The following is a 19,798-nucleotide window of genomic DNA, read 5'->3' on the forward strand; positions in this document are numbered from 1 at the left end:
TTGGTCCCAGTTCTCTGCAGGTCATTCACTAGGTCCCCCCGTGTGGTTCTGGGATTTCTGCTCACCGTTTGTGACCCCACGGGGTGAGATCTTGCGTGGAACCACATGATAGAGGGAGATTATCAGTGGTCTTGTATGTCTTCCATTTTCTAATAATTGCTCCCACAGTTGATTTCTTCACACCAAGCTGCTTACCTATTGCAGATTCAGTCTTCCCAGCCTGTTGCAGGTCTACAATTTTGTTTCTGATGTCCTGTGACAGCTCTTTGGTCTTGACCATAGTGAAGTTTGAAGTGTGACTCCCCGAGTCAACACAAAAATGACGAAATTGGTCAAACTGAACATAACATTTTGAGGGAATCTGTTGAATGAAAAGGAGAAAAATAATTGTCTTATTTTTGTACAAACAGGAAGTTGTTTGAGTTTCAGCTTGTGAAAAAGTGAAATGCTGTGGCTCCTTTTCATGTTTACAAATGGAAATTTCGCCACACTGTGGACGTTTTGTGTAAATGGCACAAATGTAAATAAAGGCAAACAGAAATGCACATGACACTGGAGACATAATGAAAAAAGGGTTGAGGGCTGTTGCTATTTCTCTTATGTGCATTAACACGGACTCAAATAGAATTTTAAGGTAGAGGCTTCTCAGCCCAATATCATCCAGTCGCGGACACAAATGGGCGTTCCCGTGCTATTACGGAAATGCCCAGGCCGCAAATGGACCCTTCTCTCTCAGCCCCTAAACACTGGGACCTGTCAGAGAACTTTGGCCCGCTTATCAGCTTTTTCAACTTTCAAGGAGAATTTTTAAACAGTAATTTAAAAAAAAAAAAAAGAAAAAAAATTATATAGTAGTACTTTTTTGTACTGGTCCCTCTGACCAGGTGAAATGTAAGATACTATACAATTGTAATATTTGCTTAAGTTTGGCTCCGTTCTATCCACAATTTGGTCCTCCTTTGGATAATTTCTTGGTTAGTATTATTATAGCAACGATGTAGACCAATTTTAGACCTGGTTCAGCCTGGTTAGACCTATAATAGTAGTACTATTATAAACCGGGTTTATAATAGTACTATTATAGTACTATTATAAACCCGGTTTATCTGGTGGTATTGGAAAGCCAAATCGTTCCTGGGGTACTTGGTGTGAAAAGTCTGAAAGAGCTTTACATCCATAGACTGTTTGCGTCAGGGGTTTCCAAAATGTTTTCACCCAGGGCCACATATAGAAACATATTTGTAGTGGAGGACAGCAGACAGATGATCAATACATTACGATTTTAAGATAGTTGCATTTTAAATAAGTTTGAATTTGAAGTGAAAAGTACTTACTTCAGAAGGATCTAGCCCCCGGGCCATAGTTTCGACACCCCTGGTTTACTTGATATTAAGAATTTTATGGTGTGGACCAGAGGGAGGCAGTAAAGATAAAGAATAAAAAACTCGTAAATATTCATTCAGAAGAAGTCTGAGCCAATCCCAGTGCTGTGGATGGCGCATGCGCACAAGCCCTCACTTTGGATCAACTCAGATAACGGACAAACATCGCTAGCGAAAGGAGCTAACACTTCTGTGATCAAAGCTTTATTTTGGTTTATTAAAGTGATGAGGTAGATAACAGCTCGCTGCTCTTACCCCGTTTGTCAAACATCGCCACCGTGGAAATGGACCAGGAGTTTGAAGACATAGATTCCGACGGCCGGTGGCAGAAACTATATCTAGTAAGTCTTTAGCATAGTTAGCACATTGCTAACGATCACCCAGTAAAGCGCGTATTTATTTTAGCAAGCCAGCATTTGAGCGCCCTACACTTTGTTTTCATGTTGGTAAACTGTGTGGATCTGTTGTGTTACTAATATCACCAAATATTAAAGTCGAACCCTAAATTTCACGTGTTTACAAATTCTAACTATTTTCTTTTTTATTTTATACAAATGTGATGTTTTGCCCACGTAGGTGTTATCCATCTAAGTTTGTGATATAATTTATGGATAAGCGTCATTTTAAATCTATTATTTTTTATTGGTTTTCAGGACATTAGAAATCAATCTCACGAGTGCCCCTACAAAGTGGCAAAGTATCCAGAGAATCGCAACCGCAACAGATACAGAGATGTCAGTCCCTGTAAGTAAAAATTCTGTGGTAATTTAACTTTCTTTGTGCACCTACTCTTCTGGGGCCTGCTATAAAGTGAAGCCCACACATTTCTAATACTGTTACTCATTATTCACAGTTGACCACAGTCGAGTGAAGCTGGAGAGTACAGAAAATGACTACATTAATGCAAGTCTGGTAGTGATGGATGAAGCTCAAAGAAGTTATATTCTGACGCAGGTGAGAAAGGGGTTATAATCGTGGGCATTAGTGAAGCAATATTAAGCACAGTTAAGAAAATGAAGTAATACAGAAGTCAAAATGTCAAACATCATTACACAAGACATTCAAACCTTATGTTTTTCATAAACTATGCTGTTTAATTTTAATTTAATTCTTTAACTTTTTTTTTTACTTTTATGCACCCTTTTCTTGTTTATGACAATGATCGCACATTTTTGTTCTTGTTTTCAGGGACCCCTCAGAAATACCTGTGGTCATTTCTGGCTGATGATCTGGGAGCAGAAAACCAAAGCAGTCATAATGCTCAACAGAGTCATAGAGAAAGGCTCGGTAAGACCTCAGGTTATAAGTATTCTTGATCTATTGTTTCTGTTGTTTCCATCCATTCTCTTAACAAAGAGAAAATGTGGCTGATAAGAACCCTCAGTAATATTAACAGATGTGTGTGTTTACATAATTAGCCTGTTTATGTGATAAGATATAATACTTGTATAATAATTGACTAATCATTCTGAAAATAACATGATCAGCTTTCTTTGATTTATTGTTACTGTTGATGTGGTGAAATTTTGTGCAACCTTCAAGAGTGCTCAATATGGCAGTAACCCTCATCTGTTACAGTTTGGCTGCCTTCAAGTGAGATAATGTGTCTGAGAATCAGCAGGATAGGCGGAATGTGGTGTTTTGACAGTGTATTCACAGAAGTGCCTCAAACTGGGATGCTGCTAAACAGTTTTCCTGTGATTTGGAGATTAACAACCCCCTCTCATACGCACCAGCTGTAATCCCTCTTTCTCCGTAGAGCAGCTGGACTGGATCTTTCTAGGCCATGACTTTTCCCTCAGTGTTTTCTCAGAAATTGCGGGATAAGAAACACCTAGTCTGAAAATGTTTGACTTTAGTGGGACTGCTGTATTTAAATCCATCAGTTTCATGAGATTAGTTTGTCAGTGCCTGGAACTGAACAGTTAATTATAGGAAAAAGAAATTTCAATATTTTTCAGAAATCAGCAGTGTAGCATGATACAATGATTAACAATGTTATTAGGGTTTATTCTGCCAACTTTTTGAAAATTCTACATTTAAAAAAAAAACAACAAAAAAAACGTTTATACCTTATTAACTTTGCCATTACAGATAATTTAGCTGCAATATGGCTATTTTACTTTTCATTAAGAAGATTTGCTGTTGCTGTAATTTTGTATTAACCAATCTATTAAGTAAATATTAGTAAACCATTGATATTTTCCTTGTGCTTAACAGGAAAAGTGTGCACAGTACTGGCCTTCAGCTGAAGAGAGGGAAATGGCGTTCAGGGATACGCGGTTTTTAGTCACACTGTTGTCAGAAGAGCCCAAATCATATTACACAACTAGAGTTTTGGAGCTTCAAAATATTGCGGTAAGGCTGCTGGACAATTCCTGGCAACTTGTTAACCACTAGTATTAAAAAAAAAAAGCAGTTATAGTTTTTTTTTGTTCAGTGTGTGTGTGTGTGTGTGTGTGTGTGTGCGCGTGTGCGCGCGTGTGGTTTTGTTTAGGAGGAACATATCCCAATAGTGGTTTTTTGCCTTTAACACAAAACAAAGATGAAAACATGACTCAGTTCTCTTATAGTCTAAACAAATGGTTCACTGTTCTCTCTTTTGGGCCCCATATTGTGTAATTATTTTAATATTGGTTTGGTGTATCTGCCGATAGTCTCAACAAAACATTTTCAGCTTAAAGGTGCACTATGTATGTGTATGTTAGGGGTCCATCACCTGCTTGTTTCTATGGATAGGTCTCTGCTCTGCCTGGATTGCCTCTACCTTACTTTTATTCAATTAAAGGTGGTTCTATAGCTCAAAAATACCTAGAAAAACAGAGTGGGGTTGCCTCTCCACAGATCTGACCTGTAACTTGGTCTGGTTTGGTCTACATGAAGATAGAAAAGTTAATTGCCATAGTGTGAAGCATCCCAGACAAAACAGTAACATCTCCATGAAAACCATTTGTTAGACACTCCACCAGAAAAGCTACTCAATGCACCTTTAAGTCCTTTATGTTGTCTTATTCTCAGACTGGAGAGAAGCGAGAGATCTACCATTTCCATTACACCACGTGGCCTGACTTCGGGGTCCCAGATTCGCCTGCGTCTTTCCTGAACTTCCTATTTAAAGTTCGGGAGTCAGGGGCTCTGGGGGTGGACCAAGGCCCTGCTGTGGTGCACTGTAGCGCTGGGATTGGACGCTCAGGGACTTTCTCCTTAGTGGACACCTGTCTTGTCCTGGTGAGCAAATGTGTGAAGTTAAAATTATAAAACGTTATCAAGTGTAGAGATAGCATTATTTTAAGGTGTTATTTATTTTACCGAATGCAATTATGTGTAGTAAATATAAATATAAAAATGAGTCTTATCAAAACTTCCTTTAAATGTGGGAACCTGATTACAGTTCAAATGTTTCACTTATTGTATGCAAGTTATGTAGGGCTGCTCGATAATGGCAAAAATCATAATCTTGATTATTTGGCTCATAATTGAAACCAGAATTATTTCAAGCAGTTACTTCTTGTCAAAATTAACCGGTAGAGAAAGTATAGACATGCTCAATAGAGTCATAGAGAACAATGTTAAACATACGAAAATGTACAAGTTTGAATATGTATTTTATCTTTAGTTATCTGTGTCTGATAAACGCAGAAGACAGTATAGTGTCCCTGCTTTCGGTTAGTTGATGTACTTATTGAAATGACACAGTCAAACTACTGGGAAAAAGGGTCCAGTCAGTAAAATTAAACTTAACTTGTGTATGTGCAGCTGATAGGAAGCTCACACCTCATTCCAAACAGAAGTTAATTAACTGTATTCTTTGATTACAAGATTTTGTGATTCAAAAGTGAAACTGAAATCTTGTACAGTATGGCATACTATACTATAATATATTTCGGTTTAAGTCTAGGTGTAGATTCTGTGTTATGATTGAATTGCTTTACGTTTTGTTAAGCCACAGTTTAATTTTGTCTTCAGATGGATAAGAGGAAAGACCCTTTGTCCGTGGACATTAAAAGCATCCTTTTGGATATGAGGAAATATCGCATGGGCCTAATACAGACTCCAGACCAGCTGCGATTCTCATATATGGCTATTTTGGAAGGAGCCAAGTTCATCATGGGTGACTCCTCTGTGCCGGTACGAAGACTGCATCTACACTGTATTAACCGTGCAACTTTAATGAGAAGGCAATTGGTTTCAGTTTGGCTTTTCCTGTTTTTAATGTGGTGACTCATCAAACAAAGGCAGAAGTGATGGCCTTCGGTAAACATGAATATAGCCTTTGTACTCATTATGTCATATGACCGCAGCTTGTCTGACGCAGATAAGCCTCAGTGCAAACAGATTTTCTCATCCTGTTAGGACCTTTATCTAACTAACATTTATTTATGTTAATGTGCGAAAATAGATGCATTCACATGACTTAACTTTCTTGAATGCTTAAATTTAGTTAGAGGGCAGGTCAGAATTTAATGGGGGAAATTTCTGTTTAACTGTCAGGTTGCAGATGTTTTGCTCTGGGTTGTGGTTAATATCTGTGCAATCTGTGAAGCTAACTGTATGAAGCAAAAGTTAGTACAAAATTCATTGTCTTCTCTTTCAGCACAAATTAACAAAAGTAGCATTATGTTTTGATTATTGCTTCAGAAACTGGTTCCCAAAAATGTGATTGTTGACATTTGAAAGAACTTTAAGCCATAAGATTAATACGGCATAAGTGAATCATATGTTTGAATATTTATAGCAAAAGCATACAGCATAAAATACTGCCTCCATCTGAAGTTATGATCTCCTCAAATTTGAGAACATGAACACAACCTAAAAACCATTCAACAAATATTTACAAAAATCAGCATCTCTCTCTACATTTAGTTATGTTTTTTTTCTCAGATCCGATGGCGAGAGCAATCCCAGGAGGACCAGGAGCCAAAGATGGACTCCTCTTCGTCAGCTCAGACGCGGTGTCCCACAGAGAGGATCAACGGAGGCTCAGACTACAGACAGGACGGAAAGACCTCGCCATCGCCACGCAGAGACACTGAGGCAGATGGCAGCACAACAAAGTCAGTGCAGCCTGGTTATTTATAGTATATTGTGAATAAAGATAAAAAAGTATAGTTTTTAATTTAAGTTCTGTTGAATAGATACAAATAGAGGATATAGGTAACTTTTCTTTTTTTTTTTTACCACGCATGTAAAAATATATACTAGGTCCAATTCTGAACTCTATACTAATCTAAACAGGACAAAGTTGTCTCTAAAAAGGTAATTACAAAAAAAATGGCAATACTGAAGGACTATTCCACGATTAAACCATTTGCCATGTACTTTATTTAGAGAAGAATAGCTGTGTTAACTGAAACAAATTTGTAATAAATTCTACACTAGTCACTGAAACAATTTTCTTAATATCTTGACAGACAGAGTAAATAATATTACTCTGCAGACTTTTGTAATTCAGATTTTGCTTTAATAATGTTCTATTTTTGGGACAGTCCTCCCAAAAACGTATTTTGTCTTAGATCTGGCCTGCCGTTTTTCAATTTATCACAGTACTTAATTTTACACAGAAGGGAGTGTGTAATTCCTGCCATTACTGGAGCATAATTACTAGTGTCAAGATGAGCACGAGGTCTTTCTAGACACAACCGGTTTTTAAATTGAGTTTTCCCTTCTATTTTCAGCAAACGACGCAGAGAAGACAGTATCTCCAAATCAGACACAGTGAAGACGTCCCAAAGCAAGTCCAGAACAAACGACTCAGAGAGAAAGAGAAAAAGGTGATTACATCTGTGGCCAAATATTTCTGTTTTATCTTTGGTTCCTGGTTCATTTCTGATGACACGTCTTCACACAGGCCACTCGTTACAGATATTATATTTTAATAAAGCATTAAAACTAAATTGACTTCAAAGTTTGTCTCCAAACAGGAGTATTACAGATTCTTAAAAAATCGATGCAGTTGCACCTGGCAGTGGGATGTCATTAACGGCCATATGTTGAAACGTAGGATAATTTTTGCCGTTGAACATTGCAAAGCTTGGGAGTTTTTATCCCAGAATCAGTGTAGCAAAATTTTTATGACTCTGTTAAACACCAGCTCATTTGAACATTTCTGAGAAGTTTCTTGTTACTTTGTGATGCCTTCCTGTGAAAATGGCCGACCTGCTTGATTTCTGACACACTTCTCATGGTTCTCCTCAAACAGTTTGGGCTGCATTTGCTGCACATGACATGAGCTGGCCTGTCCAGTGGGGGGCAGTGGTTCTTTACCCCCCCTCTGTGACGGCTACAACACCGTTGAAGATTTAGCGGAGGATTATTTCAGCTTTAGAGAGCACCCACTCTTGTACGTGTATGAGCCATGTGTGTTTGTGCTGTGTTTTCTTGGTTTGAGATTGGCTTGGCCCTTGCAACTGAACGTTGTTTTTTGACTGGCTGATTTTAAGTAAGAGATACTCGTAGTTCAGGGATATACTTGCCTGGCAAATCCAGACTCCTCTGTTTGTATGTCACCACTCCCTCAGTTCACCATTTTCTATCATGGTAAACAAAATCCAACCTCTTTCACTCCAGATTAACAGTTTAGTGCTTCGCTGATTGATTCTGCAGAAATCCACAATGTTTTTATATTTTTCCCTTTGTTTTTTTCCTTTATGAGGAGCCATGTTTTTCATATGGGTGAACCATGCATGTCAGTGATAATTCACCTGCTAATCATGCTGTTCTGAATTCGGAGATTTGATAGACCAGATTCAGATCTTTTTGAAGTACTGGAGAAGTGTGCATTCTGGATCCCAGGCAAGGATATTACTAGAATAGCATAGGGTCATGTCTCTGAATTCACTAGTTGCAGCCCTTACACTAAATCAGCCCTAAAATACAACAAAAGTGTGTTGAATGTATACATGTGCACATCATTTCTGTACAGTAGTGGCACTGGCCAAACAAAAATAGACAAATGACTTGCCTTTAGATTGTTGCCTTTTGCTATCTAGCGGCCTTGAATGCAATCCCTAATAATACATTAATGTACATATTGTTGGCTTGAGTTTTGTGTTTTGGACTGGACCCTTGCCTTTTCTTTACAGTGGTGTGTGTGTGCGTGCGCATTTCTTTTTTCTTTTTTTTTTTTAAGATATGGAGTCACTGTAGAGATTCCCAATTAAGATGGCAATGTATCAAAGCTATATCCTTGAAGTAGAGTCTGTTCTTTCAAACAAAGACTGAGTCCATACAGTTTTCAATAGTGTGCATGGCTGGAGCTGAAGATAACGTGATCCTGCTGCTCATGGTTTTGGTTGTTAATACTTAGTAATACATTAAAGCTTAACTGTTGTTTTTGAATAACTGAAGAACCTAGTGCTGAAATACTCCATCAAAATGCAGTGTGATATGATGCTTATTAAACAAAATGGCTGCTTATGCTCCTATTAATTTAAATGGAACCCGTTTATGTCTTAAAACCTTGTTAATGAGATGCTATATTGTCCTGTTTTGTCTTCCAGAGTGAAAACTAATGACTGCTAACAACCCCTCGCGCAGCCTCAGCTCTGGCAGCAATGCGCACATCTTCAGGGAACTCTGCTCTACCAACCACTCTCATCCTCACCTCAAGCTTTTTTATACTTTTTACCACATTGTTTGACTATCATCACATGTATTCTGACAGTTCAAAGCCTACAAGACACAGTCCTACATTCTTTAGCTTCAATTGTTTACAGCCAACACAAAAGCACATTTCAGACAAAAACACCAGCGCTTTACCCAACCAAAGCCTGTGCTGCTTCTGGATTAATTTCCTTTTTATTGCTTTAATTTTAATTATTTGCTGTTGTATTATGCTTTTGATGAACTTAAGAAAAATAGGCTATGCATTGCCAATTTGTAATGTTGTTCATATGTGTATTTTTAAGGAAAAAATAATCTCTTTCCAGAGGGCAAATATTAAAAGTTATATTTTTTGAAAGAAATTACTTGAAGTTTTTCACAGTAATGGGGCGTTAAAGCCTCCTTTCATGTGCAAAAGTAAGTGATGTGTAATGTTTCAACAATGATGTACATAGTGTTTTTTTTTAAGTGTGTAAAAATATATTTTTGCTTGTTTAAAAAGCAATGTTACAGATTTGAATACAGTAGATAATGACTCATTTCCTTTACAAGAATTGTCTTAAGTTTCACTTTCCTAGAGTGTAATCTACAAATAAAACTGGTATTATCTAGTTTATATAACAAATGACTTTGTTTTTATTTAACACAAACAGTAAGCGACCTTTTTAATTTATCTTGTATTGTACTGCATATGATTTATTTTTTTAACATCCAAAAGATGCAAAAGAAATGACAGTTATAAAAGACATTTAACACAATTGCTCAGAGTGCCTGAAGATCCGGCCATTTCTGCTCATACTCTGTTCTACCGTTTTTATGTATTTTTAGGAGTTCTGTTTTTGTGCTTGATGAGTACCTGACCATGAGATATTTGTGGACCCAGTGCAGCACATGCTGCTTTATCTTTCTGAGCTCAAATCCAATTTTCTGTAGAAAGTGAATGTGTTAACAAATGTGCAGCAAACCTATATTTCATATTCAACAGTAAGCTCTTACTTTTGCATCAGAAAGTAACAACATACAAAGTAAGGCATCCTTGAGTGCTTGTAGCAGCTCTGAAAAAAGGCCCCAAAATATAAACTTGAAAAACTATTTGAAACGACGGAACGAAAGCTCACACCAAGGACATCATTTTTGATCATGGACTAAACAAACCTGAATGAGCTGTTAAAATCAAAGGTGAGAAGGAATCAAATTACTTTGAGGCGTGACTTACCAGAAATTAGTGGATCCTGGCCAACCTCTTTCAGTTAGACGAGGGCTGGGCAAGTTCGCTAAATACATTACTGTTGGACAGATTGCATTCACAACCAAATTTAATTCAGTTATTTTATTGCTTAAAAAAGGTTCTGAAATGCAACTGTTATGAAAAAAATTCTGTATATGAAAATTGCAAGCCACTCTCACTGAAGCAATATCATAGGATATTCTCTTTTAGCATTATTATATAGCCTAACTCACACTCATGGATTTTTTTGCAGACTTTTCTTTTTAACAAGATGTAGCCAGAGATTTTAATTGAGAGGCTAGCCTCTATTTTTAGTCTCCCTGTTCAGCTATTACTGCTATTTTTAAACTTTTTAACTGACCACATAAAGAAAGTTCTGATGATTGGCTAAATGTCCAACCCCATTGTTTCATACATTGGAATAAATGGTGTGACAATAACCATTTAGACTTAAACATGGCTAAGACTAAAGGTATTGTTGTGGACTTTTGGAAAAGAGGTCACAGTCCAAAAGTGAACTTTATTCATGGGAAAAAATGTTAGACTCTTATCAGTCCTTGTTGATTCCTCCCTAAGGTTTGATAAGAACAAAGGGCAAATTGTCAAATGAGGACCACAATGGGTTCATCTGATGAGGAAATTTAACTTTTTTAATGTAACATCCAACATTTTAAATTTCTATCATTATTTTATCAAGAGTTTGTTGACATTTTCTTTTATTAGTTGGTTGGAAAGATAAGAATAAGTCTATAAGAATAGTCTGATGGTGGAAGCATGAGTTCAGTGTTGTTCAGATGGAGGACTTGACCGCTGTGTGGAGAGAAAGGCTGCTCCAAAAAACTAAGGCCTTAAGCCTAACCATGTGTCGCAGTTTGTGCAAATGCCCTCTGGGAGGCGATATGTCTCCCCACAACAAAAGGCCAACTGCTACGCTAAATCTTGTATTCCTTTTGCTATAAAACTTCTAAATGGAAAGTACATTTGCTCATGTGTCCGCTGATGCACTGAGGGTTGAATGTATGGTGTGTATTGTATGTAAATAATTTTATTTATAGTTTATGCACGACTAGAGATCTGCGAACTGAATTGCCCTTTAGGATTAATAAAGTTGCTGACGATCTCAGGATATTTTTATTCTTAATTTTTATTTTTTTTAATCAATTTTCAATTAATGTAGGTTACACTCGATAGCTGTTAATAATACTTTGCCAGGGATCCTCTCACCCATAATGGAGCTCAACAGTGACCTCTGGTTCTCAAAGTAAACTTCCCATTCATTTTAGAATTTCAGATATTCCATTACATTTTCTTTTTTTTTTTTTTCAAATTATTATTTTACATTTTACTTATTTATTGAAATTTTATGTCTTTTTTGGTTTAGTTTTTTAAGGACTGGTACGATTACTGCGTTTTTGATATTAATCCCCATAGGTTCGCCTCCACCATGGCTTTGAACTCTTGAGATTACATTTATTTATTTATTAATTTATTTTTATTTTTTTTAACTATGGGGAAAATTAACTGAAAATTTACATCCATAACCAGAGCAAACTGTTGAGCTCCACTGTGAGTAAACCAAGGTAGATTTTATTAATATTTATCGGGCTTCAACACATTTAAGTGGTGTCCTGTCACTTTCCTCTTTGGGCAAAACTGGCACATTTCCTTCTTAATGGTAAACAGTCACTTTTTCCTATACCGCTTTTCCACCTTCAAGGCACTCAAAGCGCTTGACAACAAGGAGCCACTCACCCATTCACACACCAGTGTACGCAGACACTGGGGGCAAGGTGGGTTATGTGTCTTGCCCAAGGACACAACAACAGTATTCGTCTGTGGGAGTTGGAGTCACATCAGTCAAACTGTGGGTCAGTGGATCTGATCGCACAACCCATGATGTTTATGTTGAGAACGGGATTCGAACCGCCAACCTTCAGATCAGAGGATGAATGCTCTACAAGCTATCTCTCTCACCATTTTAGGGTCAGTTTCTCATTCTGGGAGTCAATAGAGTGCCATGTAGCTCTGTGTCCCCTGTATAGGGGGTTCACTTCCAATCTCGCTTCTCTTTGAGTCTTCGCTTGTAGGCACATGGATAAAAATACTGCTTCCACAACACATAACCTTAAAATTATCTGCTGAATGATAGTTATTTTTATTTTAAATGCTAAGATTAGGTGTATCTTTAATTATAAGTTTATTTGTAGACTCTTCTAGGGTTTATTATTTTATTTGTTGCCTAGAGGTTATGTATTTGTGCGTATGATGTATTGCACTTTACTATCACTTGCCATTTTATTTTATTTTTTCGCAGAAAAGTGTAAATAATGCGTTTTCCTAATCGTGATTTTGACAGTAGCCGTAGTTGACACCAACCCAAGTTTGGGGTAATTTGGAGTATAGTGACTCATTTGTCAAATCAACACATTAATGTAAGAAGCCAAGTGCTCTTATGATCACTTTACCATATGAACTTATTGCCACTTGACAGTTGACTTTATACGATGTCATGCACGTGCGCATTACGCTGCCAGTGCACTGAGTGACCACGAGGTGTCGCTGTGTCTAACACTTTTATAACTTTGCGTTCGTTTAACATTATTACACATGATATCTGATCATTATAGCTGCTCTAATTGATCATCAATCAATTTTGGCCAGGCACACGAGGCCCTCAAAAGGACACAACACAATCAAGCTTTTAATAACAGCGGTAAATTGTCCAATGTGGGTGTCACAAGATAACATGCCCGCCAGGTGTCACATCAAGACACAAAATCGAGGTTTGTGTAGAGAATTGAGTAAGTGAGGGTCTGCACTTCTGAGAGAAACTGAATCAGGCAGACAGCAGCATGGAGAGGGCCCTTAGACATCAATTCAGTAAACAGTAGAGAACTATAATTTACATATATATTGAACTATTTTGATACTTGGTAAGAACTTGTTGGTTTATACAGGAGGAAGTGATTGAAAGTATAAATGTGAAGCCAACTTTGCAAACAGAATGTGATTGGTGAGGTCATTAGATATTATGAATCTCATCTGTACAAACAGTTAATCTCCCTAATCTATAAATTATACCATGTTAATTTAATATAAAACAGATGTTACTTTCAATCCAATTTATTTATATAGCATATTTCATAAACAATAGTTTCCAAAGTGCTGCACAATACAAATAAAACATATTGAATAGAAATATTAAAAACACCTTCATTTAACGCCAGATTCCTCATTAAGACAATAAAACTAGTAAAAAAAACAACAAACAAACATAAAAATAAATAAAAGACACAGAGGACCACACAGCTCACATGGTGTTAAAAGCCACAAAATAAAAGTGGGTCTTAAGTTGAGACTTAAAACACTACTCTGTACGGGCTGTTTGGACATAGACACACTTTTACTTTCTTTAGATCAGTCTCCCTCCAGTTCTCACAACACTATAGCTAACGCAGTCGCCGCCGCGTTCCAAATAGGAAGTGTGTCAGGAGGCTCTTCCGGCTCCTTCAGACCCTGGCTCCAAATTCAACTTACAATGGGCTATTGTCGCTCCTCTCTTTAACTGCTGCTGTGAGCCTCGTCATTTTGGTCTTAAAATATTCGTATTAACCCGCTCTACATGATCCAGATTTTTAAATTTTGCTACTTTGTCCCTAAATCAAGATATGAACATAAATAACAGACCAATCAGACGCCTTCATTCCCTGAGGTTGCTCCTGCTAGCGTTAGCAAAAGGTTTGATTGACAGCTAGTGTGTTTCGTTGCACATTTAACAACCTCAATCATGATCAGCTCTTGTGGATGCTATGATACTCGTTGTCGGATTTCCAAATATAGAGCCTGGCCCCAGAGTTACTTCTGTAACCATTAGCACTGGGAGCTTCATGTGAGTGGGGCTGAACGCTGTGGGTGACATCGCATCGTAGTTCACTTCTTTTATACAGTTTATCGCTCAGACAGAGTCAGGTACAAACTCCGATGTGTGGACAACAGAAATATGTCTCAGGGAAATCCAAGACAATAAGATATTATTATGGTGACTGACAACAGCTGCTGCTTGGAATAAAATACCTTGCATTGTTTTTGATCTCGAAGTGAAGCTGTTAAAAAGGCAGGAGTGTCGGACCGAACCTTAAAGGTACTGTTTACCCGGGGCCCAGTGGAGGAAGGGGCCCTTCACACTTTTCATGAAATATGTTGTGCATGTGTTGATCTGAGGCCCAGAATTCTGAGTTTCATCCCTGAAAAATCACAGCATGATTATGTGAAAATATCTATATTCAAACTGTAATAAAAACTGTAAAAAAAAAAAAAAAAAGTAGTGATTTAGATCAAAAGTATTCTATTCTATTCTAAAGACATCTTCAGTGCTGACACCTAAAACTAAAAATAATAAAACCACAGCACCTTTTAGGTAGTTTTTGCGAGTTGAACCCTTGTGCTGTGAGGCAAAGTTCTGACCACAGTGTCCAGGATGAAGTACACCTTGAGTATTGAGTATAGTAAAAAAATGTTAAACTTATTATTTTAATAATAATGTTATTATTAAAATAATAATAATTATTATTATTGAGTTTAATTTTACAACACAAACTCTATATACTATAAATTCTATATACTATAAGTACATACATTTTCATATGCACAGCTGTTTGTGAATTTTACTAGACAAACACTCTTCACAGTATTTGATGACTGTTATTTTCTCATTTTCGGATAAGGCCAAATGTCAACAGGATGGGATAAGGGGCTCTCCAGGTTTATCAAACTTTCCAGTATGAATACTGTTCTAAAGGTGTGAGAGACTGGAATAATTACCAGACAACCATATGGCAGCTGCGTGGAAGGAGAGAGTGAGAAGGATTCAAATACAGGATCAAATGGTCTGTGGTCTATGATCTATGAATGTTCTAATGTATTGTAGGCACTACTTTTATATTATCTGTACACAGCGATGGGCGGCACAGCAAAAAGGTTCTAGGTTCAATCCCTGGGTCGCCCTGGCCTTTCTGTGTGGAGTTTGCATGTTTCTCCCTGTGTCTGGATGGGTTTCCTTCGGGCGCTCCAGTTTCCCCCACTAACCCAAAACATGCTACACAGGTCTCCAGGAAGAACAGCTGATAGCTAAGGTTAATTAAATACAATCAATCAATGAACCTGCCCGAGGACTACAAATGGCACTTTCGCTATAGCCTGGTACAACCTGGTACAATCTAAACTAAAAAACAGTGATAAAAAGTAAAAATATGACATTAAACATATACATCTAACATTTATCCATGACATGTGTTTCTAATGCTTAAAAATACAATTATTTCTTCTGTGAGTAGGGGCAACTCTCCACACATTTGAATTGTAACGTAGTGTGGTGCTGTAACCTGCTTGTATCCTTTGTGATAGATTGAGGTTTAATCTATACTGAAATATTATAGACAGAGCAATAACATTTCCAAGCCAGGCTGGCACCGCCTAGTGCCTCTGCTCAATTTCATTTCTCTCCAGCGACTAGGTCAAGATTCGGAATACATGAGACGGTTTGCAAGGATGCCAGAAGTGCGAGTTCGGGCACCAGCCAATCAGCGAAGAGCCATACATTCTGTGTTGGCAACGATTCCTGAGAATGAGGATTTAAAGCTGGAACAAAGAAAATGTTTGGTGAATTTTATAAAGGGGAGAGACGTTATTGCCCTTCTTCCTACAGGATTTGGGAAAAGCTTAATATACCAGTTAGCCCTGTTAGCGGTGCATTACATACATCATGACCAAATAGCAGCGATTGGTTAAATAAAAAAGTACCTGCCTACCATCGAGCGAATTAATCCTAATGCTACGAGGTCTGATGAATCAGATTTTTCCATGGAGACAAGAAAGAAAATGGTCTATTATTTAAACTTCAAATTTCTGCAATTCATGTACTAATTCATGTATTTATTTCACATTTATATAACACTTCCAGTGGGCACTCAAACCACTAAAGAAACCAATATTCCATTCATTCACACATTCACACAGCAGTTTATGCAAACACTGAAAGAAATATGAGAGGGATTCAAGCAATCAAACTTCAGACTGATCTACTGGCTGTATTGTTTTTGTACAGAAAAGTTTTTAATCAGATAAACAAAAAATAATCCAAAATTCAGATAAATTTGAGGAACAAAATCATGATTACATTTTTCTTAAATCTCTAAACCCTATACCTGGGTGTAATTATCCCAATGTTACAAAGTGTTTGAGAGAATAATACAGCCTAAATAGGCAGATTTTGCATGTTTTACATGTGAATGAAACAAAACACAACTCCAGATATGTTTGTGATGGGGAAACAATCGGGATGTAATGATATCCAAATCTCACTGTACGATATTATCAAGATATGCATCTCACGGTACAATATTTTTTACGATATTTTGAAGAGGCTAATATAATTGTAGATGGAACACTTTTTTTTACTTTTAAAATACCTTGATCTATATTATTGTTTCTATATTGTTGTTTCCTCATCAAAAACATACCTGAAGTTGTGTTTGGTTTCATTCACACATCTTTAACACATACACATTTTGCATATTTAGTTCTTCTTTCAGAAAGTAAAGTATCATTAGACCATCAAGGTAAGAGTACTGTTACCTCTGCAATACTGCTACTTAGGGATGGATAACAAAATATATATATTGATTTCTTTGTTAAACAATTGTTTTAAAATAAACCTGAATTGATATAAAAACAAAACAGTGATTATATTAAATGCATGGTGCATGGAGAAACAATAAAATAAAATAAAAAATGTCTTTATGGAAATTAATATGTTTAATGCCAAAATGTGGAACATCTTTATGAGGACAAACAGATGGGTGACTCTCCATTAGAAAAGCTGTGCAGTGAACCCTTAAATAAACAAAAGTGACAACACATAACAATATTTCCTCCAACAAGGATTACCATATAAATCAGAGCACACACATGGGTCATTTGAGGAATACAAACTAAACAACCAACTTCATTGACACCATAACTTTCATTGTATAGACATGTGCAAACTGTCCTTCATATGACCAGGGCCAAGCAGCTGTAGTATTATCCACAGAGAAACATTAAAGTCCCTTTATTCACTGCAAAACATAGCACCTTATACAAAATAGTCATTAAAAGCCTTTCATTAAAATCAAAGGGTGAGCACGTATTGACGAGGAGTAATTCTAGGGGCATAAAAACAGAAATTATTAAGTGAACATGAAACAGCCATAATGGATCTGAACTGTGTGACACCACCTGAATACTAAAATGTGTGCCAGTAATGTTTACAAGAAGCAACATATTACATAAGAATTAAGTGTAGCTACAACTAGTGCTGTCATGCGATTAAAATATTGAGAGATTAATTAATTATGATCTGTAATTAATTAATCGAATTAATCTCTTTTTAATCTCACCTAAAAATTGCTGAGAAAAGCCTTCAATTTGAGGTATTTTCATTTAAATTCATTATTACATCATTGTGGCAGATCAAAAGACTGATATAGAACAAAAAAAGTGACTTTATAAAGTCATTTATTGTTTAACAAATCTCTCCAAATTGGCTGTTGAGCCCAAGTCTTCTTGAATAAGAAACTGTTTGTTGTAAAGTAGCAAAGACGAGGAAATCTGAACATAATAACTTTTGTCTACTTAAAGACAATAAAAAGTCCAGTCTTTCCTTAACCATATTAAAAATATTATTGATAGAGAAATGCTTTATATATGAGATCACTGGTTTTAGTCCTTGTCCTGGTTTAGACCTGCTTTAGTCCTACTTTAGTCCTAGTTTAGTCCTGGAATGGGTTAGTCCTGGTTTTAGTCCTGGTGTTAGTTCTGGTTTAGTCCTGGATTAGTCCTGGTTTAGACCTGGTTTTAGTTCTGGTTTTAGTCCTGGTGTTAGTTCTGGTTTAGTCCTGGTTTAGTCCTGGTTTAGACCTGGTTTAGACCTGGACTGGGTTAGTCCCGGTTTTAGTCTTGGTGTTAGTTCTGGTTTAGAGGCGCACAGGAGGAAGCGCAGTTTACGCAGCGTACGCGAGAAAACGTACGCGGCTCACGGGAGCACGTCGGTGTCCGCGCAGTAACTACTGAAGGAAACGGATTCGCGCGTTCTCAGGTTAATGACGATGATGAAGGTGTGTGTTTGTGTTTGTGTGTGTTTGTGTGCGTGTCCCCTCATGTGGCAGGTCACTATAGGACAGTAGTGCAGACATCATGAGCCTATGCCGGTTGTTTTCACCAGTGACATTTAAGATGTAGGCGATTTTATATTTGTTATTTTCTTTTATATTTCACGTCGGGAGAATAATTTCCAAGACACAAATGCGTTTTTACCTGTGCACTGCTGCCTCTGTTCTATTGGCTCTTCGACCTCGTCCATTGTGACTGACGTCGCCAATGTTAACATGTTTACATCGCTCTTACTGCGCGCGTTTTGTGTGGGTTTCTGGCAATGAGTGGAATTACCGAAATAAAAAAATATATAAATGTGTTTTTTTGTGTGTGTGTTGTTGTCCCAACAACACATAAAAACAGATTTTATAATAAAGCAACTCGCATACAGAAACAGTAAAGTTAGAGATTAAAAATGAGATTAACGCGCTAAATATGACTGTAATTAATTAATCGCAATTAACGCAATTAATGTGATACCCCTAGCTACAACATGTCATGTCAATGAAGTCATGACCCAAAATTATAGTATTTACATCAGAGAGATAGTAAAAGTTTGTTGGTATTTTTTGGTTTCTTATCCAAACAGAAGCTTATATTTCCACTGAAATAAATAGAGCAGGTGTGTCCAAAGTTTTTTCACTAAGAGAAAACTTATATGAAGACAAGAGTCAAAGACGACAGGATAATGAAGTAAATCATTCAAAATGTGTTGTAAGTTTAACTGAGCCTCCACATCTGGAAGAAGGGTTGTATCTTTTATGTTAGGTCTATATTACATCAAAATGTTTTTTAATGAAATTTTGAAAAATTTCTGTAAATAGTACACCTTTTGGTAATTTGGGCCATTTGGGCAAGAAGCCCGAGGGCCAACAATAATTGTCCTGAGGGCGGCATTTGGCCATAGTTCCGACAACCCTGACATAGAGGTTGGTCATACAGACGCCTTATTTTCTTTGCTTTTGATTCTATATGTAATATGTAGGGTTTATGTGTTAATGTGTGAATGAAACATAACACAACTCCAGGTATGTTTGTGATGAAGAACCCAACAACATTATAACATAGATCAAGAAAATAGTGTAATATGGGCCCTTTAAATCAACTTGAGTATTTTCTGGCTTTTTTTTTTTTTTTGGCTTTTCAAAGAACATGTGGTCTTGACTTTATACTTTTATTCACTGTACGTTTTCCTGCATGTTTGTAAAATCGTGTCGACCTTTTTCCTCAGAAGCTAAAGTTATTTCCAGCTGCAACCCACGCTTTCATTCAGGGCCATTTTGATTTGTAACTCTGGGACTGCATTTGTAAGAAACCACATTCACAAGCTCTGGTATTCAAAAGTCTGGTATTTCTATTAATTTCTACAAAACAAATATTAGACATTTTGTAAAAG

The 19,798-nt window shown here is 36.9% G+C and overlaps 1 protein-coding gene across 1 annotated transcript; it reads left to right on the forward strand.

Annotated features, from left to right (window-relative positions):
• Window positions 1-1,492: 1,492 nt before the first annotated feature.
• ptpn2b (protein tyrosine phosphatase non-receptor type 2b) lies at window positions 1,493-9,609 on the forward strand. The gene is made up of 10 exons (XM_020932571.2): window positions 1,493-1,723; window positions 2,036-2,126; window positions 2,236-2,336; window positions 2,571-2,669; window positions 3,603-3,740; window positions 4,401-4,610; window positions 5,349-5,510; window positions 6,264-6,436; window positions 7,058-7,153; window positions 8,882-9,609. The coding sequence occupies exons 1-10, from the start codon at window positions 1,667-1,669 to the stop codon at window positions 8,901-8,903; spliced, it is 1,149 nt and encodes a 382-aa protein (XP_020788230.1). The 5' UTR covers window positions 1,493-1,666; the 3' UTR covers window positions 8,904-9,609.
• Window positions 9,610-19,798: the final 10,189 nt, after the last annotated feature.

Source organism: Boleophthalmus pectinirostris, unplaced genomic scaffold (assembly GCF_026225935.1).
Source record: "Boleophthalmus pectinirostris isolate CB_2022bp ecotype Guang Dong unplaced genomic scaffold, ASM2622593v1 HiC_scaffold_21, whole genome shotgun sequence".
NCBI classification, from domain to species: domain Eukaryota; kingdom Metazoa; phylum Chordata; class Actinopteri; order Gobiiformes; family Gobiidae; genus Boleophthalmus; species Boleophthalmus pectinirostris.